The sequence below is a fragment of the Chiloscyllium plagiosum genome, unplaced genomic scaffold, assembly GCF_037043375.1.
Source record: "Chiloscyllium plagiosum isolate Xiang-an unplaced genomic scaffold, Cpla_swu_hap1 HiC_scaffold_3, whole genome shotgun sequence".
Taxonomy (NCBI): Eukaryota; Metazoa; Chordata; class Chondrichthyes; order Orectolobiformes; family Hemiscylliidae; genus Chiloscyllium; species Chiloscyllium plagiosum.
The window spans coordinates 2,331,102-2,358,723 of record NW_028270141.1 but is presented as its reverse complement, the minus strand read 5'-3'; the positions used below and the strand labels follow the sequence as shown (position 1 = coordinate 2,358,723).

The 27,622-nt window shown below is 40.4% G+C and overlaps 1 protein-coding gene and 1 long non-coding RNA gene across 14 annotated transcripts in view; one reads left to right on the top strand and one right to left on the bottom strand.

Moving 5' to 3' along the window:
- Positions 1–27,622, bottom strand: part of LOC122540353 (dystrobrevin beta) — a 539,648-nt gene that overhangs the window by 221,735 nt on the left and 290,291 nt on the right. For 12 of the 13 annotated variants that reach the window (XM_087976966.1, XM_087976969.1, XM_087976975.1 and 9 more), the window contains exon 10: positions 14,442–14,528. The exons of the other annotated variant lie outside the window; for it this stretch is intronic. In XM_087976966.1, coding sequence (XP_087833092.1) covers positions 14,442–14,528 — 87 coding nt within the window. The remainder of the gene's footprint in view (positions 1–14,441; positions 14,529–27,622) is intronic. 13 annotated transcript variants of the gene reach the window in all.
- On the top strand, positions 26,392–27,489 carry LOC148150507 (uncharacterized). The gene is made up of 2 exons (XR_015751768.1): positions 26,392–26,481; positions 27,030–27,489. It is a non-coding gene; the product is annotated as an uncharacterized LOC148150507 (long non-coding RNA).

Below are 27,622 nucleotides of genomic sequence, written 5' to 3'. Positions count from 1 at the left end.
GGGACTAGATTGGGTTGGGATATCTGGTCAGTATGGACAGGTTGGACCGAAAGGTCTGTTTCCATGCTGTATAACTCCATGACTTTAATAACAAAGGGGAATGGTTTCTTGTGTGCTAGAGTGGTGAAATCCTCAATATCTTTTCCATTTAAAAAGGAACCTTTCCCCATCCCCAAGATATTCTGAAAGGAGCACAGCAGCAAAATATGAAACGGGGCCTGTGATTGAGAATTTGATCATTATGACTGCCGGGGACTCAAAATATGGCACAATAAGGATATTAACTGAGATCATGCAGGAGCAACATATGGGTGTGATTACAGATAACTGATTAACTCACTCAATATGAATAATGGTGAAGTGAAAGTAAAATGGGGAACATAATTTTGTTAATCTTTAACAATACTCAGGAAAAAAACTCTACAATTTCTTTATGAAACAGCACTGCTGTGTGGAAAGAAGTGGTAGCCAATTGTGGATTGTGAAGTCTCAGTACCAAAAATTAGATAAATGTATCATCAAGTTGTTCTGGTGATGTGTGTTGAGGCATGAATGTTAGCTTCAGGCCTAATTTTCTTCAAATAAAGTACCAGGAAGACATGCGCGTAAACTGGAAGACAGAGTCACAGTTGAATGGGTCATCTTAATCGCAGCATCTCCAACATCACAGCCTTTCCTCAGTACTGCACAAGTGTCAATCTGGATAATGTACAATATGTTCCACACTTGTAGCTTAAATTGGCAAATTTCTGACTCAAATACTCAGGAGAGGCAAGAGCAGCAACACTGAACCAAGATTGATGCACAAGAACAGTGTAACGGATTTCAATGACCGTTATAATGGGTAAAAATCCTCCAAAGACCAAAGTACAATTTTGTTTTGCAAAGCAGATAATTCTTACAGTAGACAAGAACGAACCTAAAAGATTCTTCCAAAGTTCCAAAACAATGTCAATTGGATGAACTGAAGTTTAAGTTAAATTTTTCTGTGCAAACATTTTTTCATAAATCGGTGATATTTTTCTCACGGCTCAATATTAATCTGTCCATTAGCTCGTCTACTCATTTTCCTTGCAGAGTTGATCTCTGCATCATAGTGATGCACTGATACTGCAAAGTGATGTGAAAGCAAATTCTTAGTAACGTCCCAAATCATAATTAAATCAGCTATATTCCCAAAAACAAGCTCACGGCCTGCTTTATACATCTTGATAGACTTTCAGTCTCTTAATTCTGAAAATAATGTGCACAGGGCATTTCAACTCAAGTCCATGGTGGAAATTCCTGCAAATAAATTAATATCTTTATGGACACTTTATTTTAATCTTAATAGAATCAATCAAGGAATTTGTGTGGCAGAGAAAATTAGTAATAGCCTCTAGCCTATTGGGAGAAACATTCAATGTTATATTTGATTGCAGCATCTATCACTCAGTTACAGCTCCATGATTCATAACTATATAAAAAATACAAGCCAAGCCAGTGGAAATTATGTAGATGGGCAAATCAATTTAGTAGGTCAGGCAGCATCCAAGGAACAGGAGAATCGACGTTTCGGGCATAAGCCCTTCTTCAGGGCATAAGCCTCTCTCATTCCTGAAGAAGGGCTCATGCCCGAAATGTCGATTCTCCTGTTCCTTGGATGCTGCCTGACCTGCTGCGCTTTTCCAGCAACACATTTTCAGCTCTGATCTCCAGCATCTGCAGTCCTCACTTTCTCCCCAAATCAATTTAGTACTCCTCTTTCCGATTTAATCATGCTTTGAATATCAATAACTCAACCGGGATCTTGGGTCCATTTCTGAGGAAGGGCTTACACCTAAAATGTTGATTGTCCTGCTCCTTGGATGCTGCCTGGCCGGCTGTGCTTTTCCAGCAGCACACTCTCGACTCTGATCTCCAGCATCTGCAGTTCCTCGCTCTCACAATACAGGTGACCCCATCACACGATACACTCTCACATACAGATACATACTTACACAGACCCTCTCTCATACACTCTCTCTCAAGTGCACACACTCTCTTTCTCTCACCCCTCCATATACACACACACGTGCATATAAATCTATGGGGTGAATTTGCATATGTAGATTTGTATTTGCAAATACATTCTACTTTGTTCAAAAAGCAATCTGTAGTCAGTTAGTCAATGTGACATTTTATAAATTCCTACTTTGGAAATAAAGGAGAAAGTGAGGTCTGCAGATGCTGGAGATCAAAGTTGAAACTTTATTGCTGGAACAGCACAGCAGGTCAGACAGCATCCAGGGAACAGGAGATTCGACGTTTCGGGCACAGGCCCTTCTTCAGGAATGAGCAGAGAGTGTTCAGCAGGAGAAGATAAAAGGTAGGGAGGAGGGATTTGGAGGAGGGGCGTTGGAAATGTGATAGGTGGAAAGAGGTCAAGGTGAGGGTGATAGGTCGGAGTAGGATGGAGGCGGAGAGGTCAAGAAGACGACTGCAGGTCAGGAAGGCGGTGCCGGGCTGGAGGGATTCGGCTGAGACAAGGTGGGGGGAGGGGGGATGAAGAAACTGGTGAAGTCCAAGTTCATCCCCTGCGGTTGGAGGGTTCCCAGTCGGAAGATAAGACGCTTCTCCTCCGACCGTCGCGTTGTTGTGGTTTGGCAGTGGATGAGTCCAATGACCTGCATATCCTCGGTGGAGTGGGAGGGGGAGTTGAAATGCTGTGCTACAGGGTGGTTGGGTTGGTTCGTCCGGGTGGCCCAGAGGTGCTCTCTGAATCGCTCCGCAAGTAGGCGGCCTGTCTCCCCAATATAGAGGAGGCCACACCGGCTGCAGCGGATGCAGTAGATGATGTGGGTGGAGGTTCAGGTGAATCTGTGGCGGATATGGAAGTTTCCTTTGGGGCCTTGGAGAGAAGTGAGGGGGGGGTGTGGGCGCAAGTGTTGCACCTCCTGCGGTTGCAAGGGAAGGTGCCAGGAGTGGAGGTTGGGTCGGTGGGGGGTGTGGATCTGACAAGGGAGTCGCGGAGGGAGTGGTCTCTACGGAAAGCTGATAGGGGAGGGGAGGGAAATATATCCTTGGTGCTGGGGTGGTTCATCCCCCCTCCCCCCACCTTGTCTCAGCCGAATCCCTCCAGCCCGGCACCGCCTTCCTGACCTGCAGTCTTCTTCTTGACCTCTCCGCCTCCATCCTACTCCGACCTATCACCCTCACCTTGACCTCTTTCCACCTATCACATTTCCAACGCCCCTCCTCCAAGTCCCTCCTCCCTACCTTTTATCTTCTCCTGCTGAACACTCTCTGCTCATTCCTGAAGAAGGGCCTGTGCCCGAAACGTCGAATCTCCTGTTCCCTGGATGCTGCCTGACCTGCTGTGCTGTTCCAGCAATAAAGTTTCAACTACTTTGGAAATAAAACCAGCCTGACTCCAGGTGAAGATACAGACAGACTCTAAACAAGGCCTCACATCTACAATGCATGTCTGACCTGAACATCACCTCTTTTATACCGACAAAGCCTTAAATTATCTCGGGGCAGTGACTTAAAATAAATTCTGGGATTTACATATTAATCAATCGAAATCTGCATCTCAATTCTAACTGCGTTAAGACTGAACAACTGTCTAGGTTTGTTCAAGACATTCACATCAGTTGTATGATCTTTTGATATTTTAAATTCTGTGCCTGATGTCTTCTTTCTCAGTAGCTATCTGGAGGAGGAGCAGGGCTCTGAAAGCTTGTGGATTCAATGACCCTGTTGGACTATAACCTGGTGTCATGTGATTTTTGACTTTGTCTGCCTCAACCCAACACCGGCACCTCCACATCATGTCTATAATTTCAACCTCTCCCAAATTATCTTGAATAAATGTGGCCCGAGGAAAAAGTGTTCATATCAGGATGTACTTATAACATTTATAAATTGTTACAACGCATCATTAATTCATTCTCAACTGAACCAATTCACACCAATTGAACTCAAAGTGGTTCTTTGGTTCCTCTCCTACAATAGCAGGGCTGCTTGGCTTTGGTCAAGCCAGATCAACAAATTCTGTTCTTCCCGTTCCAGTAATCTGGCACTGTTAAACAGTAGCTACTATTGTACAGTCCACACATGAACAGTCCCATTGGCCCATTATGCCATTCTTAACTTCCCTCTGTATTTACTGCCTGTTCATGTGTTAGTCTAAATGCCTCTTACACTATGATATCGTATCTGCTACTACCGTCTCTCCTGCACCCACCACCCTCTGTGTAAAAAAACTTGCCTCACCCATCCATTTAAACTTTCCCCTCTCATCTTAAATCTAGTATTTTACATTTCCACTCTGAGTAAAATGCTACAACAATCCACCCTAACAGTGCCTCTCATAACTTTATGTATTTCTACTCTCAGAGAACTTATTCTAGTTACATTAATCCCTCAAAGTTCAAGATGAACACATGTCCTATAATCTGCAAGACTAAGTCATGAATGATCTACAGATGAACAAGACAAATTAAACTTGATAGGTAATACCTTCCCCCACTCCACAGCAGTAGCCAGTACAGTTTCAGTCAAATATACTGTATATGATGAGACATAAAAAATGAAAGATGAAGCATGGAAATACACTGGCCAAAACAAAAATGACTATTTGTCTTTCAACCAACATTGATTTGGTGGGTTCAATTATTTTTTCTAATCTCAGTTGTCATTGTTAATTGTAGGTCCCAGTTGTCCATATGTTGGCTAACAGACCAAGCTTCCAGCTTCAAAGCATCTTTCAGAATTGCTTGACAACTTTTACATTCACAAATACATGACGAAATGTGTCTATCATATTAATGAGCCAGGCCTTGAAGTTGTTTCCCCAAAGACAGAACATTAATCAGTGAGTTGCTTTTCCCCAATATCAAATGCTTTATAGATCCCAGTTTCAGAGGCTTTAGCAGGAGTCGTCAGGTATTGTGCTCCCCTCAGATTGCTAGTGCAGAGGGATGAAGCAGAGACAGGAATGCACAGCAACACTCGACCTTCAAGCAGAATGCTGTGACTTCAATCCAGTTAGTAAATTTAAAAGTTAAATTTTAATGAAGGAGAATTATGACAGTAATTGCTGGAAAATCTCAGCAGGTCTGGCACTTTCTGGGGAGAGAAATCAAAGTTAATGTTTTGGGTCCAGTGACCCTCTTTCAGAATGCAAGAACTGAAGGGTCACTGGACCCAAAACATTAACTTTGATTTCTCTCCACAGATGCTGTCAGACCTGCTGAGATTTCCCAGCAATTTTTGTTTTGGTTTCTGATTTCCAGCACCTGCAATTTTTAAAATATAATTACAACAGTGCTGTCTTGTTGGGGGCTATGACAATGTCAATGCTACAGAGAAACCAACTACATTGTATTTAATTTAGGATACACCTGCCTTTGGACATGAACCAAGAACAATGTCTCTTTTAAAAAAACTGCTTGAACCAGAATATCTAAAAGCAGTTAAAATTCACCATTATGAATGTTTCAATGTCACAACTTATATTTTCATTAATTTAGTTGAATCCAAAGCATATTCAAAGCACAAGTAGTTAAATGTCTGTGATGCTATCACTAAAGTGTAGTAATGTGTTGACTACATTTAAAATGACAAGTTTCAAAAACTCATTAAGCGAGCCACATCTGGGTTTGGGTTCAGGATCCGATACAATTAGAATTTTACAGTAACAACACAGTTACTGTGAAATTGGAAAGTCATGCCTCAAACAAAAATACATTTTTTTCTGTGGTTCGTTCTGAAGAAATGTGTCAATGAAGCTATTATACCTGGTCAGACCGTCTTCTTTTCCACTCGTATCTCAATGTCAGAGATCACGGTATTATAAGTAATCATGATGTGCCAGTGTTGGACTTGGGTGGACAAAGTTAAAAATCACATAACACCAGGTTATAGTCCAACAGCTTTATTTATAGCAGTGCTCCAAAAGCTAAAACTTCCAAATAAACCCGTTGGACTATAATTTGTTGTTGTGTGATTTTAACATTATAAATAATCAAAGAAGTGGTCCTCGGAGGTGACACAGGATAGCAGGTATGTGCTACATTGCTGGCTCTCACAGTTCTTCTGTCCACAGGAAACTGGAGTACTGCCCATCTTCTGCTTAAACCCATTTGCAGAGTTTGCCACAACTACTGAATATGAGACAAGACAGAGCAGCCATTTAGTTTGCCCAAAGATGGTCACGTTCTGCTTGCTTCTGACGCAGCCTTCTGACCCTAATGTCAAGTTATCTGAAAGAATTTGCTGTATTTCACATCACAACAATGTAGGCAATAACACAGGCTCTGGGTTTCTTAAAGCAGCACAGCTTATAGGGAGTTTCTGGATAAAGAGAAAGTCTTTATTTTTAGTAAATTCATGGCACTTCCATTAATTAGTTCTGTCATGATTAATTGCATATTAATTACTAGACATGGTTAGAAAATGGATGAGGGATCGTTACATAAATACTTACTGTTTTAGTTTGTGATATATGGTTTTGAGATTTTAGCTAAAGATAAGCTTTTTATTTGAAACTACTTTGTTAATTAAACTGTTCAGTGCTATCATTGGACACCTCTGGAACAGACGTAGGGACACTAACATTGTGGACCAAGAACCCTTTTATCACATTCTAGTAGAACAAAAATTGGTACACTCGGTTTTAATTTAGTTGGACGTCATTATTAATTAATGAATTAGGCGCATTCAGTCAATTCCACATACTACATTCCACATTTATGATGATACAGACTCACAGTATGAGGCTTATACAGATCCTCCTGCCCATGAGTCATGTAGGATCCTTCTGCAGGTAACCCAAGTGCCATCATTGAGCTCACATATAGCTCGATCATTTAAGTATTCATACATGATATATGTAACAGCGCAGATATTCTCATGACCAGAGATTTGCCAGAGCAGGTTAGATGGGAGCTGCACATTGGATCCAATACAATGGAGCCCATTGAGAATTGCCTGAAATAGTCCAATAAAATCAGATAATTTGGAGGGCTCCAGATCACCTGAGTTTAATAATTACCTGTGGAAAGTAACCTACTCTCAGTCCTGGGTAACGATTAAACCAACACCACTTCACCTGCCTCCACCCAAATCTGCTATTAAACTGAGACTGGCCCACTAACATCCCTCTTCCAAGCCTGAAACTAATTCCCTCTCCCACCTATTGAACCCCATCATGACCCCTGACTGGAAGCTGGCATTGCATAAACCATCACCAACTTCAAACCTCCATTCCACTATGTCCCTCACACACCTAGCACTCTAACCCCTCAATCGAATGCCAGCCTATTCCAACACTTAGCTGACATTACCACCCGTGCCTTTCAGCTGAGCTGTCCCAGTGACCAGCCGAGCTGCTGGATGTTTTAAACCTCACAGCACAGTAGCTGCTGCAAAATGGAGGAGCAGCTTCTAAAAGTTCATCTTTGCTTCTGGATCTGTCAATTCCCAAACAGCTTTATAACAGGACACTCCTGTCCAGGAATTTCTAGCGCAGAAGTCATCGAAAAGTAAGTGGATAAGTCAGCCCCGATTGGAATATTTGGGAGACTGTTCCAACTCCAGTATTCCCTGATATGAGAACGGTCCTGGGTCTTTGGAGCTCATAGCTGCGAGCAAAGATGATCAGGAGCACACTGGAAGCTGATAAAAAGGGCAAATGGTCCACCATCTGTGAAGGAATTGAGCTTGTTAGGACAACTTGCCTTTTCTCATTTCATGCTTTCTCATCTATCCAACTCTGCGCTGAAGTCTCTGTAACTCAGTATTGATTTTTTTTGTTTTCAAAATGATTATAACAGTCATTTAACAGAGCAGAAAAAAATCATTTACTTTGCTTTCCTGTTAGGGATTGGCCATTTAAGGAGTCTAATCTTTCCGATCAAGAAAACATCCAGTCCGATGTCAAGGAAAAGCAATACATGGAAAGATTAGCTTCTTTTGAAGGTTCAGTCGCATATATATTATGCAATATAGTTTTAAATCGTGCTTTATCACATGTATGCATCACTGTAACAAAATCTTGCACTATGCTTTTTGAACCCTGAGTGTTTGACAGTCAAACTGATAACTGTTTTTAACTGATTGCGAGAAGCAGAAAGGAGAATCATTTTTTCACAGATAAAGTGAATCTGAGTAAATGTATATGTGACAAGGCCAATGAATAATGGCATGCCTTCATCTGGATTTTACTGTAATAGAGGGATTAACTGGTAATACACCAAACACAAGCCAACTGCATTTGTTAATCATACAGTTAAGTAATGAGTAAAATGGGAAAAAAGTTTAGATGTTATTGAATTACACCTTTTACTCAAGATTTGTCTTTTGATGTCAGCATCAAGCAATTTTTTATATAATTTAGACAAGTTGAATACAGAGTTAAATTTTAACAGCATGCTTTCATCAATAACTGCACATCAATAACTGATGTAAATCTTAGAATTTTCTATACTTGCCATATTTATGGCCAGAGTTGCAGTTTAGATGTCAAACACTCCACAAAAAGGAGCAGGTTTTTAAAGGAATTCCGCAACTGATTTCATTTAAGCCCCTTATTGCCTGTTATAAAAGGAGTTGCCTCGATCCGTTGCTGCTCAACTTAAACACAGCTGCTAACAAGGTGAGGCTGTAAAGACCTGCTGTGTGATCAGCTCTCCTCTGCCATCCGACATTTGTCGACAGCTTTCATTAACAAACGATGCACTTCATTTCAAGTTAAAGTGCTGCAAAAATACTCATGGAATAAAACTCAAGTCAATGTTGTCACATATTTGGAATATTTCAAGAAAGTTTTTTTTTCAATATTTCCTGATTCTGATTTGTAAAGTGGTGGTTTCAGTCGGCTGGAAATTAGTGTTTAACAAAGCTTGATCCACACAACTGGAGACATTTGGCAACACATAGATGATTTCAATCAATGAGCAGAATAGAAGCATTTATACCTCAAAACACTGTTAAAATTACTGTCACTATTTTCTGAAACAGCCTTCATGTTTGGTGAAAGCTAAAAGGGCCCATGGTTTTCAAAGCTTTATTTTGAAACTTTTTATGTAACTCGCTTGGACTCAGAAATGAAACCTTTTCAAATAAATTGTGTCACACACCTTGAAAGATATCTGATAAGATTAATTAATTAGCACTTTGTGTAGAGGAAAATATTCTTTTTCTCCAGATACCTTGCCACAGAAGTACACAGCGAAATTCCAGAAAAAAAATGCATATGTTTTGCTGGCCATGTCCAGATAGTAATCATTCGATGAAGTGCCCTGCTATACTTGACTGGCTCCACATTTTAGGAGAAAGTGAGGACTGCAGGTGCTGAAGATCAGAGTTGTGAGATGGTGCTGGAAAAGCACAGCAGGTCAGGCAGTATCCGAGGAGCAGGAGAATGGACGTTTCGGGCATAAGCCCTTCATGAGGAATTCCTGATGACGGGTTCATGCCCGAAATATCGATTCCCCTGCTCCTTTGATGCTGTCTTCACTCCCTTCATCGTTGGCACATAGTAGCAACAGCATGTACCATCTAAAATATGTACTGCAGCAACTCACCAACAGCATGTACCATCTAAAATATGTACTGCAGCAATTCACCAACAGCATGTACCATCTAAAATATGTACTGCAGCAACTCACCAACAGCATGTACCATCTAAAATATGTACTGCAGCAACTCACCAACAGCATGTACCATCTAAAATATGTACTGCAGCAATTCACCAACAGCATGTACAATCTACAACGTGTACTGTAGCAACTCACCAAGGCTCCTTTAACAGCACCTTCCCAATTCACAACACAAATGGTGCCCAGGAACACCACAACCTGAAGGTTCCCTTCCAAATTTCACACCATCCTGAGCTGGAACTGTCTAGTCATTCCTGCTACTGGGTCAAAAGTCTGGGACTCCCTCCCTAACAGCACTGAAGGGCACCTATACCACATGGACTACAGCAATTTAACAACGCAGCTCACAATCACTTTCTCAAGGGGAAGTGGGATGGATAATAAATGCTGGCAAAGCCAGTGTCACCTACTCCAAGAAAACAGACTGTATAGAACTACACAACTTATACAGAGGTAAAGGTAGAAACGTCAAGGCACCACCTTGCACATGTCATTCAGGGAGTGCAGAAACAAAAATGTTGCAAATTTGTTAGACCGTAACACATCTTCAGAATATGCTGGATTGACAAATTAACTCTGACTGCAATGATTCTCTAAGTTATTAAGTTCAGAGCAAAGGAAAGGAAGGGAAAAAATTCACATTCTAACTCATAAGTTGGGCTAGAGATCAGTAAATCAGTCCAACGAATCTGAACCTTGCAAAGCTGTATGTTCATTGCCTGCAAGGTAGCTCGCAAATGCAAGATCCATAGCCAGAAAAACATTTGTTTTAAAGTTGTAAAAGTAGTACAGCACCACTACAGAATACATCGAGAACACAGAATTTGAACAGTACTTCTTTGCGTAAAAGAAAGTTAGACACAAAAGTCTGCTAAGGGATTTTTACATCAGCAACAGAACTTTCTTTAACCGTATACCAGGCTAAAGTCATAATATCCAATCACCAGGTCAACACTACTCCAAGAACAAAAATCAGAGTTTTGCTGGTGCCTGGATGAAGAGGAGAAGTGTTTCTAGTGACAAATAGTCTTTGATAATGGGCAAAAAATGTTTCCTCCTGACAATACTATACAACTTTCACACTGTCACAAATAGAACTGAAATAGGTACATTCTAATGAGAAAAAAAAAGTTAAAGGTAGTATCAGGCTTAAGGAAAACACATAATTAAAAAAAATACAATTACACAAAGACGGGTGGCTAGTCAGAAGATATGGAGAAAACAAAAGAATGCAAAGAACAACTGAAAAATTATACAGAAGGGAAAAATAAGTAAACAAGAAAAAATTCACTGGAAATAACAGATATGCAGAGCTTTTATAAATATCCTAAAAAGGAGTTAACAAAATAAACATTGTACCTGTAGGAAATGAGCCAGGGAAATTAACATGGAAAATAAAGACAGAAAGGCAGCACTGAACAAGTATCATGATCTACCTCCACTATAGAGAATTCAAGAAACATCCCAGAAATAGTTGTAAATCAGGAAATGGAAACCAACTTGATTACATTCACTCATTAAACAAATTGTTGGGTATGTAGGTTTTAAAAGAGGCTAGCAAACTAATAATTGCATTGGTTTTAATTTCAAACATTTTCCATATTTGGGGAAGTTTCCATTAGATTTAATATTGCAAATGGAGTCATGCAGCACAGAAACAGACCCTTTGGTCCAACCAATCCATGCCAATCATAATCCCAAATAGTCCCTAAACTAGTCCCACCTGCCTGTGCTTAGCCCAAATCCCTCCAAACATTTCTTATTCATGTACTTTTCTAAATGCATTTTAAACTCTGTAATTGTCCCCACGTCCACAACCCTGTTACTCAGAATCAGATGGAAATAGAAATTGCGAAACCGTTGGCTGGTTAGTTTAATCTCTGTCAGAAGGAGGATGTTAAAATCTATTAATAAAGATGTTCCAGCAGGTGATTGAAAAGTCACAATAACCAGGCAGATTGAGCATGATTTTGTGAAAAGGAAATCATGTTTGACCAATTTATTGGGGGGTTCTTTGAGGAAGTGACATGTTGCCATGAAGTAGAACCATTGGATGTACTGTACTTGAATTTCCAGAGGGCATTTGATAAAGTTCCACACCAAAGGTCAATGTGGAAGGTAAAAGCTCATTTTGTATGGGGTAACAGATTGGATAAAAAGAAATAAAGTCAGCATAAATGGAACCTTTTCTGATTGATCCATGTGCCACATATTACCATTGTGGGAAGCTCACCTTCTTAGAGTTGATAGAAATGACTTAGAGTCATAGAGTCATAGAGATGTACAGCATGGAAACAGACCCTTCAGTCCAACGCGTCTATGCCGACCAGATATCCCAACCCAATCAAGTCCCACCTGCCAGCACCTGGCTCATATCCCTCCAAACCCTTCCTATTCATATACCCATCCAAATGCCTCTTAAATGTTGCAATTGTACCAGCCTCCACCACATCCTCTGGCAGCTCATTCTATACATGTACCACCCTGTGTGTGAAAAACGTTGCCCCTTAGGTCTCTTTTATATCTTTCCCCTCTCACCATAAACCTATGCTCTCTAGTTCTGGACTCCCCGACCCCAGGGAAAAGACCTCGTCTATTTATTCTATCCATGCCCCTCATAATTTTGTAAACTTCTATAAGGTCAACCCTCAGCCTCCGACGCTCCAGGGAAAACAGCCCCAGCCTGTTCAGCCTCTCCCTGTAGCTCAGATCCTCCAACCCTGGCAACATCCTTGTAAATATTTTCTGAACCCTTTCAAATTTCACAACATTTTTCCAAAAGGACAGACGTGTGATAGCTAAGTTTGCTGATGAGGGGTGGGAGAAGAGGTTGTGAAGAGGATATAAGGAGACTAACAAAGGGATATCGACAGACTAAGGGAATGGGCAAAGATCAGTTAAATGGAATATAATGTGGGGAAAAAAACAGAAATTGCTGGAAAAACTCAGCAAGTCTGGCAGTATCTGTGAAGAGAAATCAGAGTTAAAATTTTCAGTCAAGTGACCCTTGCTCAGGATGGTGATTTGCTCCAGAGATACTGTCAGACCTGTTGAGACTTTCCAACAATTACGGTTTTTGTTTCTGATTTACAGCATCTGCAGTTATACAGTCATAGAGTCATAGAGATGTATAGCACGGAAACAGACCCTTCGGTCCAACTCATCCATGCTGACCAGATATCCCAACCTAGTCTAGTCCCATTTACCAGCCCATATCTCTCTCAACCCTTCCTATTCATATACCCATCCAGATACCTTTTAAATGCTGTAATCGTACCAGCCTCTACCACTTCCTCTGGCAGCTCATTCCATACTTGGACCATTCCCTGCATGAAAACGTTGCCCCTTAGGTCTCTCATCCTAAACCTATGCCCTCTAGTTCTGGACTCCACCACCCCATGAAAAAGACTTTGTCTACTTATCCTATCCATGTCCATCATGATTATATAAACTTCTACAAAATCACCCCTCAGCCTCTGATGCTCCAGGGAAAACAGACCCAGCCTATTCAGCCTCTCCCTATAGGCTCAAATCCTCCAATCCTGGCAACATCCTTGTAAATCTTTTCTGAACCCTTTCAAGTTTCAAAACATCCTTCCGATAGGAAAGAGACCAGAATTGCACACAATATCCCAAAAGTGGCCAAACCAACATCCTATACAGTCGCAATATGACCTCCCAACTCCTGTACTCTATACTCTGACCAATAAAGGAAAGGAAACCAAATGCCTTCTTCACTATCCTATCTACCTGTGACTCCACTTTCAAGGAGCTATGAACTGCGCTCCAAGGTCTCTTTGTTCAGCAACACTCCCTAGGACCCTACCATTAAGTGGAGAAGTCCTGCTAAGATATGCTTTAGGAAAATGTGAACTTATCCACAATGGCAGGAAGAATAAAAAAGGAGCATATTATCTAAATGGTGAGATTGGAGGGCTCTGAGATGCAGAGGGATCTGGCTGTCCTAGGGAATGGATTGCAAATGGTTCGTATGTAGGTATGGCAACTAATAAGACAATCTAACAGCGTGTTATGTTTATGGCAAGGCAGTTTATGGTTTGTTGGGGAGATGACACTGGAGTACTGTGAAGGGTGATGTAAATACATTGGAACTAGCTCAGAGAATGTTCATTAGACAAATGCTGGGAATGGGACAGGTTTTCTTCAAAGGAAAGCCTGGACAAGCCAGGTGTGTATATGCTGGAGGATGGAAGGGTAAGAGGAGACTTCATTGAAACATACAAGATACCGAGGGGGTTGACAGGACGGATGTGGAAAGGATGTTCTCAGCGGGTTTTGAGAAGATTTATCGCTCAGGTTGAGGTTTTGGATGTAGGTTTGCTCGCTGAGCTGAAGGTTCATTTTCAGACGTTTCATCACCGTACTGGGTAACATCTTCAGGGAGACTCTGGACGAAGCTCCATCGGAGGCTCACTGAAGATGTTACCTAGTATGGTGACAAAACATCTGAAAATGAACCTTTCAGCTCAGCGAGCAAACCTACATCCAAGGATCTTCTTCTTTTGGGAGAACGTAGAACCAAGGATCACTGCTTACAAGTGATTTAAATAAGAGATGAAGAGAAACATTTTCTAACGGGATTTCGGAAACATTCCACAGAAGGGGAGGGAGAGTCCTTGAATATTTTTAAGGCAGAGGTAGATAAATTCTATATTAGCAAAGACGTGAAACATTATCAAGAGTAGACAAAATAATCAGATCAACTATGATCAGTGGAAAAGGCTCAATGGGCTTTCCCCTGCTCCTAAACTGTATGATCATATAACGAATTATTGAAAGGCGATTCTGACATACCTTTTAGTAGGAGTAGGTGCTCCAGAGGACAAGACTGAGTGGGACACCACTGTATCATTCATGTTTGGCAAAGAACGTTGTTGGGGGCTACAATGAAGAAAAGAAAAATAAATTTCAGCCAGAATCCCATCGCAGTTATATGCTAGAACTGTTCCAGACTGACCAGCTTGTAACTTCAAATATCAATATCCAAGTTGTTCCTTTATAAATGTCCAAGGAAGAATTGTCAGTATCCTGCATGGATGAGGGAACTTTAATAAGCCAGCTTTAAGACACAATTCAATACAATACAATTCTGACTTTGAAATTTGACTAGTTTGTTCATGTGAAGTTACAGCTCAGGTTTCTGCACAGAAAAGCATCCATGAACCAGCATAACTGAGGCGTAGACTAGAAAGCAATTATATTTATTCTCCCTTTGAATTAAAAAAAAATATCTTTTGAGAGTAGTAATCTGATAGCATTTTATTGATATAAATGAAAATAGGCTAATTATAAAATGTAGGCATTGTTAATGAACTTCAACACCACCACTCAACTAGACCCGAAATTGCTGGAAAATCTCAGCAGAGTTGGCAACATCTGTGGTGAGAAATCAGAATTAACCATACTGAAATAAAGAGTCAAAATATCAAATTAAATTTCTTGTTCAATCTTAAACTAAAATTGCTCTTAATTTGTTACAACCCCCAGGGGTAGCACACCATAAATTAAGTCCCATTTGTCCCAGAGGCAAATCAAATGTGAAAGGTTTATTTTTAAAGTACACACAATACCCCAGTTTATCTGATTTTCACATCAAGTCTAACAGAAAGCACTGAAGAGGTTTCTATACTGAGCAATAATATTATTTATCTAAGTAATTAGATGGCAGCTATAAGTAAACTGAAATAAGTGACTGTCACATAACATGTCCAACTAAAACAGCTTATAAACTCCCTGTTCTCCATCTCACACTGTCCCTTTTCTCTAAAAGCTGTTCTTTTTCTCCAGGATATTATGTCCTTGGTTTTTTTTCAGACCTAGTTAGGAGTTCAGCTGTGTGAAAACAGGTTCTCTCTCTCTCTCTCTCTCTTTCTGCCCTTCTAACTTCAACCTGTAAGCATATGTTCTATTTTTACAGTTTTTTTAAGGGGGTTTGATTATTGGGACTGTTGTGTGTATGCAGGACAGCATAAGTAAGTTTAGTTTAGATAGACTGAGTTCTGTAGGGGTTCTTTATTCTGTTATTTGTGTTTCATTATGTAATTTTGTGAATAAATCTTTGTCTGTTTTAAAACCTGGTAGTCAATCTAGCTAACTTAATCTGGGTAATGTTCACTGTACACTTACCAAAGCAAATTGTAAAGTTATGGTCTGGGCTGCCTGCTTAAGAATGTTTTGAATGGTTTGACCGAGTCCATAACAAACACAATACCAGAGATATACAAATAGGAAGGGAGAGAGAAACTGGAAACCAGTGCAGTGGCCTGTGTCTCCTCACTTCCAATGTTGAGATCATCCTTCTTCAGCAAACTGGACCCTTAATGTCCAGCTCGCTTTCTCTGGGAGTTTTTACTGGCTTGTACAGACTGACTTGGAAAATACTTCTGATTTATTAATTCTAAAGTCATAGCAACTGATGTAGGAAAGGTAACTGGTTTTCTTCAAGTTTAACCTGTGTTTTTTTACTGCTGAAAATTACAGGCAGCCTCTACTGAGGGGAACAACAGTATACTCAGGGGAATAATAGTATACTCAGGGGAACAACAGTATACTCAGGAGAATAATAGTATACTCAAGGGAACAACAGTATACTTGTGCCAAAACAGAAATTGCTGCAATGGTAACCAGACCAGAAACTTTAACTCTGCCTTCTCTTCACTGATGCTGCCAGACCTACTGAGTTGTTGTTTCTGATTTCCAGCATCCGCTGTTTTCTTCCCCCCAAGGAGCACCCTTGCCAACACCTCTGATCAGAGACTTGTTGGCTCAAGCCCATCCAGAGACTTGAGTACATTATCCAAGCTGCACAACAGAGGTCCCATCCAACATCTCAGATGGCGTTAAATTGTCCCAAATTCATCATTTCTCAGCAGATCAGAGCAGTGCTCCCTCATGCCCTGGCTGATAAATATATCTCAACTAACATCACTAAAAACAGAGTACCTGGTCATTTTACCTCATAGGACCTTGCAGTGTGCTGCAGTGTTTTCTGTATGCCTGAAAATACGTTGAAATGATTTTATTGTGTGTAAAGTGCTTTGGTAGATCCTAAGGTCAGAAATGGTGCTGCATATACACTCATCTCCAGATGGGTTTCTCCAGATACACTCATCCCTTACAAAAGCTTTCTGGCTTCATAATCTCGTGATTGCTGCTCACCTTTAGCTTATAGATAACTCCCTTTTTTCCAGTTCCTCAGAAGATGTAATTACAGGAGCAGTAAGAGATTATACTTGTTTGAAAAGCTTATTTAAAGGAGTGTTCTCAAACGCTCTGGGACACCCGGACCAACCAACCCAACCACCCTGTGGCTCAACACTTCAACTCCCCCTCCCACTCCACCAAGGATATGCAGGTCTTTGGACTCCTCCATCGCCAGACCACAACAACACGACGGTTGGAGGAAGAGCGCCTCATCTTCCGACTAGGAACCCTCCAACCACAAGGGATGAACTCGGATTTCACCAGTTTCCTCATTTCCCCTCCCCCCCACCTTGTCTCAGTCAAATCCATCGAATTCAGCACCGCCTTCCTAACCTGCAATCTTCTTCCCGACCTCTCCGCCCCCACCCCAGTCTGACCTATCACCCTCACCTTGACCTCTTTCCACCTATCACATTTCCTACGCCCCTCCCCCAGGTCCCTCCTCCCTACCTTTTATCTTAGCCTGCTGGACAAACTTTCCTCATTCCTGAAGAAGGGCTTATGCCCGAAACGGCGATTCTCCTGTTCCCTGGATGCTGCCTGACCTGCTGCGCTTTTCCAGCAACACATTTTCAGCTCTGATCTCCAGCATCTGCAGACCTCACTTTCTCCTCACATTCTGGTTTGGACAGTCAAAGCATTTAAGCTTGAGCCACAGTACAGAAGAGACCAATAAGATTAATTGTTAGCATCAAGGATTTGGAGAAATGTGGAAAATCTTGCTGGAAGAGTTAGGTTACCTATTACCAGAAGCACTAAAACATGTCTTTCAGCTTTAAGGGATCTAGAGAATAGGGTTGCTGTAGATACAGGAAAGATGTCAAATCAATGCAAAAAAAACAATGCAACTATCGCCTGTGTTTCTCCCCCCCAAATTCCTTCATATATGCAACGATGCAGCATGCCTCGCTGGAGAGTTTGAAACTGGCTCTACGTCAAAATAAAACAGCCATCCAAAATTAGTAGCAGGCTAGCCACACTTCCGAGAGCAACCTGGAAGTGGTAATGCATCAGAGGCTGTGACAACAGCTCATAGGCCATAAACACTGACTCTGTTTCTGTTTCAACAGATGCTGCTACACACGGTGAAGATTGCATCATTTTTTATATCACTTAGGCTTTGCAATCATTCGAAGTATTCACATACACCCAATGTTCAGCTTCTAATAACACACTGACTACAACATTTGACTATGACACAAACTATTACACTCACTACGCAAGTTGATCAATTGCACCTATTTCTACCCACCTCCTTCCTGTTCTAAGCAAGGTGTTTAGTTTCTTAGTTTTGAGATGGTTTTTAATATCTGCTATTATGTGCTGACAAATTCCAAAGCATCAATGACCCATTGACAATTGAACACAAAGTGAATGGAATGCTCCAAAGCGATTTCCCAAATTTACAGAATTGAATCTTCTACCTTAAAACCTAATCATTTTTGACCATATTTAATCAATTCTGTAGCTACATTTTTCACAATTTATTTATTACCAGCTCCTTAAAAGAAATGTGCACGGTCACTATTTTGAAACATTACACCTCATTGTTCGTTAGCTTGCATCAGCATTGTGTTGAAAGACCCTTTCATGTCAGTTGGTCTTCAAGACAGCAAAGCCTTTTGCACAGAGTGCAAGAAACTTCTCAGAATAGAGTATACCAACCAATGAAAACAATCACTTCGATATAAGGCAACACAAAAGAAAATAAAGGACTGAAGACGGTATGGAACATGATTCTTTAGGTTATAGGACAGAATGCAGATGGATTACTCTCAAAGTGAAATAACCCAGCAAAGAGTTGATGGTAATGGGGAAGGATTGATGGGGGGGGGGGGGGGGTGCCTTATTTTATACTGTTTTACAAGTATTAGCTAAATTTACAAAGCAACTCAGGTGAGTTGAATGGGATATCAAAGCAGCAATGGAACAGTGGCTGCTCTGGAATCAATAGGTCTCAAACAGAAGGAAAAGAAACTGGAGGTGTGTTGAAAAGTTTTTTTTTGAAAACCTTGCAAGGATCTGAGACAAATTCTCCCATCTTGTTGTTTGCTGGGACACACAGCACCTCTGGGGACTGTGCTACAAGAATTCCACCTGTTTGCTTGTTTGGAACCGAAATAATTTTTATTTCCACTGCTTATTAGTTAATCTGTTTGACTAATGATTTAGAGATGCTGGTGTTGGACTGGGGTGCACAAAGTTAAAAATCACACAACACCAGATTATAATCCAACAGGTTTAATTGGAAGCACACTAGCTTTCGGAGCGACGCTGACAATCATCTGATGAAGGAGCGTCGCTCCGAAAGCTAGTGTGCTTCCAATTAAACCTGTTGGATTATAATCTGGTATTGTATGATTTTTAACTCTGTCTGACTAAGGTTGTCAGGCCACATTTGGAGTATTGTGCGCAGTTTTGGGCCCTATATCTCGGGTAGAATGCACTGGCCCTGAAGTGTGTTCAGAGGAAGTTGATAAGAATGGTCCCAGGAATGAAAAGCTGAACATATGAGGAACGTTTGAGGACTCTGGGTCTATATTCGATGGAGTTTAGAGGGATGATGGGGTGAATCTAATTGAAACTTACAGAATGCTGAAAGGCCTGGATAGAGTGGATGTTGGGAAGTTGTTTCCATTGGTAGGAGAGACTAGGACCCGAGGGCACAGCCTTAGGGTAAAGGGAAGGCCCTTTAGAATGGAGATAAGGAGAAACGTCTTCAGCCAGAGGGTGGGGAATCTATGGAATTCACTGCAACAGGCTGTGGCCAGGTCATTGAGTATATTTAAGACTGAAATAGCTAGATTCTTGAGTATCAAGGTGATCAAGGGTTACAGAGAGAAAGTGGGAGAATGGGGTTGAGAAACTTATCAGCCGTGATTGAATAGCAAAGCAGACTTGATGGGCTGAATGGCCTATTTTCTGCTCCGATATCTTATGGTCTTGTAGACGTACTACTGAAGATACTGAAGTTGCAGCATCCCATAATAGCATATTGAGAACCAAGGCAAAACTGTAATGTCTATGTTCAAGGATAATTCCAAAGTAAGATATGTACTTGATTTTAGTTTTAAAGATCTGGCTTGTAGCTGGTACTTTTGTATCAGTTGTCACCGATGTTTGAATAATTTGTTAAGATTATGAACAAATTATGTCCTTTTACTTCATTTCGAGACATAAATCTGGAACAGGGAAATCTGCAGCTGCAAAGAGTCAAGAGAAATTATTCGATAGTGTTGTGATGTTATTGCTCCTGTACTAACGTTTCAAAGCTAGACCAACTGTGGCAGGACACAAATTTAACTTAGCAATAAAAATCTGGATGAGAAGAGGCGTTTCAGTATTGGTGACCATGAAACTACCAGATTGATATAAAATCTCAACTGGCTCATCAACATCCTTCATGGCAGGAATTCTGCTGTCTATACCCAGTTGGGCCAAAATATCATTCTTCCCTGTGCTCGGAAACAGCCAAGCAAATCCCTCAGCTGAATCAAACCATCATGAGAGTGACAGCTCCTCACACGCAATACAATAGCTCAAGGGGTGGATCACCACCACATTATCAAGTGCAATTAGAATGGGCAAAAAATTAAAATTAGATTAGATTCCTTACAGTGTGGAAACAGGCCCTTTGGCTCAACCAGTCCACACCGACCCTCCAAAGAGTAACCCACCCAGACCCATTTCCCTCAGACTAATGCACCTAACACAATGGGCAATTTAGCATGGCCAATTCACCTGACCTGCACATCTTTGGGATTGTGGGAGGAAACCGGAGCACCCGGAGGAAACCCACGCAGACACGGGGAGAACGTGCAAACTCCACACAGATAGTCGCCCAAGGTTGGAATCGAACCTGGGACCCTGGTGCTGTGAGGCAGCAGTGCGAACCACTGAGCCACCATACCACACTGCCCCTGCCCCTGCCCCTGCCCCCGCCCCTCCCCCCCACTTCCCGGACCTTACCAGCAAAGCTCTCATCCCAATAATACTTATTACATTACATTTTAAGTCCTAAGCAATATCAACAATAATTATTCCATTTTTCAGCAATATTAACTTGCATCCATTTCCATAATTTTACTATAACATTGACAACAAAATATACTGCAATTCTACATCATGGACTGAATAATACAAGCTTTTTAAATAGTCCTAACTTGCTAAGTAACATAATAAATTAGATAGTTAAGATTAATTTTACTTTCAGACTTTTGAAATTATCCAACAGTCACACAGTAAACACTAAACAGTAAGCAGTAAGCAGTTAAACAGCTCTGTTCACATCCACACCAATCAGAATTGGTATTGATTTATAACCACAGGATATGGAGACAAGTAATCAATAAATCACATACGGCAGCCAAATGAAATGTCACCTGCACACAGGAAGCAAGTGGCTTTTGGATATTTCTGGAATGCGATGATGAGCTAAAAGCTGCAAATTCTGCGTTAATAGCTGCACTGGTTACCACTGCAAATCCAGCCGGGTGCTTGTATCTGAATGTTAATCTTCAAACTGATAAGGTCTATCAACAAACTCACAATAACAATATAAGAGTTACAGTATCAGCACAGACTTCTCGCATTAGTTACACCATGCACTAAGAATTTGGGTGTAACAGTAGCAGCATCTGAGGGGAGTATGCACAATCCTAAATTTATAGCTCGAACTAGAATAATCCCCTGGTTCAATAGAAAAGTTCAAATTCCCTGTTTGCTTTTAGGTAATTAAAACTCCTCTCTTATGTCACTCCACACCCATCTCTCAAAGAAACAAATTAGCCCAGGCGACCTGTTTAAAGTTTACTTGTGGGGTGTGGATGTCTCTGGATGGGACTTGCACTTAATACCCTTCCCTCATTGTCCTTGACGCACGACAAGATGCAAGGGAAATAATCCATTCCAAAGTCCAGGAGAAGGCTTGAGAATGAGGGATACACCCCATCCCTGGACCAAAATATCCATGGGAAGCCCATCTTGCTGCTATCAATATTACTTGCCAGCGACATTAACTGAATCAAAGTGGACTTTGGCCTCCAACTGGAAGGAGCCTTCGCTCTGGAGAGTTGGTCTTGGAGGCACCAAAATTAAGATAGAGGCCTCTGCTGAGGATACAAACAGTTCCCAAAGCCAGGAGCATCATCGGCAATTTTTGAAAAGCATTGGCAAATGTCCTCTCCTTTTTCAGATGAAAAATAATTTTCAAATGCAACATTTAGTCCAAATAATGCCAGCAAATGTACCAAATGAAAATGCAAAAGTGAATCCCATTAGGCTGGGGGAAGTAGTGGTCTTGTGCCTTCAACAACTGCTTTCAGACTGCTCTCTATTATGTTATTTATTACCAAAATGGCACTAAGTTCTGTTCACCTATCACTGCTCTGTTCCTCAAGGTCCAGCAACTCCCTAATTGGAAAATTCTCCTACACATTTCAAATCCCTTTGTTCCTCACTCCTCCTCAAATCGGTGGTGGCTCAGTGGTTAGCGCTGCTGCCTCACAGTGGGTTAGCGCTGCTGCCTCACAGTGGGTTAGCGCTGCTGCCTCACAGTGGGTTAGCCCTGCTGCCTCACAGTGGGTTAGCCCTGCTGCCTCACAGTGGGTTAGCGCTGCTGCCTCACAGTGGGTTAGCGCTGCTGCCTCACAGTGGGTTAGCGCTGCTGCCTCACAGTGGGTTAGCGCTGCTGCCTCACAGTGGGTTGGCGCTGCTGCCTCACAGTGGGTTAGCGCTGCTGCCTCACAGTGGGTTAGTACTGCTGCCTCACAGTGCCATGGACCCAGGTTCGATTCCAGCCTCGGGCAATTGTCTGTGTGGTGTTTGCACATTCTCCCCGTGTCTGTGTGGGTTTCCTCCGGATGCTCCGGTTTCCTCCCACAGTTCAAAGATGTGCAGGTTAGGTGAATTGGCCATGCTAAATTGCCCAGAGTGTTAGGTGCATTAGTCAGAGGCAAATGGGTCTGGGTGGGTGGGTTACTCTTCGGAGGGTCGGTGTGGACTTGGTGGGCCGAAGGGCCTGTTTCCACACTGTAGGTAATCTAATCTAATCTAATCTAATCTAATCTATAAAAAAAATCCTCCAAGAACTTGGAGCTCCTTCAACTCTAGCTTCTGACTCATCACCAATTTTAATGACTCTATCATTACTTCTGTGCGTTCAGCAGATTGAATCCTAAGCACTGAAATGCACTGAATGCACTAATCCACTATTTTCCCTTTGTATACGACACTTGTTAAATCTTACCTCTGAAAATAGGTGTTTGGTCATCTGCCCTAATGTATCATCATGTGATAATGCTTCTGCAAAATGAGGTATTTTATTGGGGCATTTTATTAAAGGTGCAAGTTACTGCAACAGCAACATCAAATTATCATATGCCTTTACCTTTGCTGCATCTCAATTGCTTTTTGCTGGATAATGAATTAGAATTACTCTGTAGTAGTACACCAGGTTTTGAGATAAAGACACACTGTTCCATTAACAGCAAATTTCCACAAATATAAAAGCTGCAAACCTAAGTGCTAATTGCAGAAAGGAGCTTCTGAAAGATTCTTCTCAGGTTGCAAATAACAGCAGAAATGGCACATTGTTAAGATTCTAGTTGGATTTTGAGAAAATAAAAAAAACAAGCAAGCAGTCACTTAAATGGAAATGCACCTAAACAGAGCAAAAGAAAGTAGCACACAGCAACTTGCTGCAGTAAATAGTTTTTTTTTGTTGTTGTTCACTGATGTCAATTACTAATTCAGAAACAAGGCTTGTGATTTTCCACATCACAAGTTTCGAAACTTGGCCAAGTCCTGAATGGGACAAGCAGACCAGAAGCTAGAAACATTTTTCTTACAAATTGTATTATCCTGGGCAATGTTAACTTTCCAATTGCCTGTCACACAGTAATATCAGCAACAGCCTTGAAACCTTGCATCCAATGGTCGTGCATTTTCTGTTGTGATGGGAGGAACTGGCCATGGGAAGGAAGGTGGGCACAGAATTTGATGTAATTAAAAAGAAAATTAAAGAAAGAAACTGAATTTACAGGTGATGACAATGGATTGGTGAATTCGTGCCATTTGGACACAATACCAGTGTGACTCTATAAAACCCAAAGATGGCCTGAATACAAATCGGTTTGTGTCAAGGACATCTAAGCAACTATGGACATTTTCACAAAGCAGATTTTACACAGCTCTTCAGTTACGTCAAAGCAATTAAGAAACAACTCAGCAATGAATGCAACACGAAGGCACCATACTGAGTTACTGCTGAAATCAATCAGGAACCACAAAGATTAAGACAACTAAGATACGAAGGGCATTATACTGTGATAGGATCAATCCTCAGTTCAGCTGAGTTGTTATAAGAAGGCAACTCCTCTGTGGGAGGAGAGAGTGCTGAGCGTAATTCAGTCCACTCTAATTCACCACTAACATCCCAAGCCAAGGACTAGGAGAGAGGGAGGCAGGCTACTTGCTGTTTTAACAATCAAAAATGGCCTAAGGAAAGCTGACATGAAAATGAAGGTAAGTCTCAAAAATAAAGCCATGCTGCCTTATATAACCCTTTACAGAATTGCTTCGAACGGTGTAACCAGCAGCTGTTTACTTCGTCTTTTGTTTCAGAATCTGCTCATAGAACATTGGATTTACACTTGAGAGGGAATGGAACAACCAGAGCAAAGCACAAATCACCTTAGCCCAGCAATGATTCCAGCTGATGCTCACATCGAGTGGATTTCCCTGCCCATATGCTCTTAACACCTATCTGCAATCCCATCACCCAGCAATGACAACAAAAACAATCCCTTCATAGAAACTGCATGCAGTTATGAGCCTCCTAATTCAGAAATAGTTCTGTTAGATCTCAACAAACTCATTTCTAAATGGCACAACAAAATGTAAAGTAGTAATCTAATACAATTAACTAGCATACAATCATGTATTTTTAAATAATATCATAAAATGTATTTCAAAATACATCTGTTGTTAAGATTCAGTTGCCCACTGCTTCATCATCAACATTCAGTCTCACAAATGTCCTGGTACAGCAGGTAGGCAACAAATAATCACATTATTTGTAAATCAAGAGTCTGGGCATCTCTAAAAATATCACTGACCACATTCTGCAGGAAATTTCAAAGATGATCACTCTCAAACATTCTTTTTTTTAAAACCCTTACATTTCAATACAGAATTAAAAGAAAATACACCAAAAATCATTCCTCAAAATGTCATACTTCTATTTCCCCAAAAGTTTTTTTTTAAAAAAAATGAATAAAGTGATATTAAAATCTAAATTCAAACAAGCAACGGATCATTCTGTGGAAATACCTCATGTGGATCAAATGGTGAGAGTTAAGCGACCTTTATAAAACGATGAAACCTGGAGCAGTATGTGTTTCTCAATACTGCTTTCAATATCCAATGAAAGAGGTCTGCCCAATGGAACTTAAAGCTATATATTTCCACCTTTTACACTATCTTTAAACACTTTGAATTCAATCCATAGTAAAAGCCTACAGTATTTACTCATTCTCATATATGTCTTTTGAAAATAATCGCATGATTGACATTTTAAAATGTGTACCCACAGTTATTTTAGAAAAATCATAATTTTAAATGCCAAAACAACCATAATAGTATACATATATTAACTTACATCTACATCAATATTTATGAAAGAGATGGGTATAACTATATACAGAGTAAACCATTGTACTGATCAATCTCAATTTAAGAATATTTATAATTTTACAGTGCATAACTGATTTAACAAATTACAGAAAGGTGCAATCCCATAGACAAATTGCTACTGCAAAGATTTTTTTCATTGAAAGCAGGAGACTTTCATAGCTCAATATTATTCAGAATGCTAAAGAATTAAAACTGCCTCAATGTTATTCAATAAGTAAGACAGGAAAATGAAACTGAAAACTAAGGAAATGTTTAAGAAATGAAAAAAGGAATCGATTGAACCTGCACAATTTCTACATTGTATATCTACCTGTTTTTATACTAAAACTCATATGTTGATAAAATGATATTTACTGAGATACTGCACAAATGTTTACAAAATAAACTTCAAAAGAAACCTGAGAATGCCTAATGATAGTATGAGACAGTATGAAAGACAAAAGCAAGACCAGCAGGGCTTTGAAATCACCAACCTCACAGAACTGAATGTAGACCAGAAGCTAGTCACATAGATCCAACCTTTCTTCTAAGTCACTGGTAGGTGTCTCTCACTCTCTTCCCCTTCCTCAGCATTGATGAATGTAAATTCTAATGCATCTTGCTGCTGTCTCCACGGAAACAGAATTATAATACAGACAAGGAGATCTCCATGTCACGTGACAGTACAGCCTACGCTAGCCTCATTCTTTGTTTCTGTGCGCATTTCTGAGAAGGTTCGATGCACAGAAAACGTAATAAAATAATCTTGTCAATGACAGGCTGTACCAAGCATTACCTTGGCAAACAATGAGCATGTTACCTATAAACAGCCTTTAACCTGTCACACCACTGAGGCTTTCAGCTGTGTTTATGGATGAGAAAACCATTTGAGAAGACAGTTTGAAAAATGTTTTAAAAACATGGCCAATTGTGGGGAATCATGAAGTGTCTTATTAAAGTAAGAAAGTTTCAATAGATGTTCAGAATCAAAATATTACCTGCATTTTTAAATGGATTTGTCTTTTCAAAAAGCAACATAATTTCAGTGACATGGTCACAAGAAACCTAACTATTTGTTACCTTGAATTTTACAGCACCAGGTTTTCTGAACATTCTGAGATCATGGGCCTTTCTAAATGTGGAGATATCGTTTCTGATCTTGTAGCTACTTAAAGTCTTAAGATTGAACTGCTATTTTCTGGATAAATTTAATAATGTTAAAAACTCAGTTGTTAGAGCTGCCAAATACTTTATCTAACTCTCTGAAGAAAGTTCTCAATAAATACCTTTATATTTGTATCATCCTGGAAATACAGAAATGAAAGTTCTTTTTTACAGAGACTGAACTGTATTTAGTATGTGGTACAATATGATAAATTTATTTACATGCAGTTCAGAGCTAAACAAAGCTTAAAATGACAGCATTATCTGTCAACATAGACCGTTAAACCCAACAGTCCTGATGTTACTGAATATCTGGATCACACCGTTTCTATTTTTCTGCAGTGCATAATGAAAAGATGGAAACAGGCTTTGAGAATAAAAGAAGGCTCATTAATGATGTTACCTAGTATGGGGACGAAATGTCTGAAAACAAATCTTCCAGCTCAGCGAGCAAACCTACATCCAGAACCTCAACTTGTGCTACAAATCTTCTCAAACCTCATTTTGACAATAAAACTATAACTTCAGATAAATACAACAAAAATGCCAGCACTAATCTTCGGGCTTGTCTGCATCTTCCAGCTCTGTTGGGGTGTTTGAAACTGTTCAAGTTCCCCATAGTTCAGCTAGTCTCCGATACCGAACATGTTTAAAAATAAACCACAATATTAACTGAAAATTTGGTAATTGCCAACGTGATTCAGTTCAATATTAAAACTTATCAGGAAATGATAATGATTTAAAATATACAAATAAATGCAAGATATTGGGTATAATAAAAGAAAGCACGGATGTGATGAAAGCCGTAATTTCATGTCTTGAGAACGTTTGGGTTGTTTTAATGTTTATACAGCAGCATGTAATGAAAACAAAACAATAACCAGGAAAAAACTAATAAAGGCAGAAAATACCCCAGCTTGCAGAAGAGTGAGTAT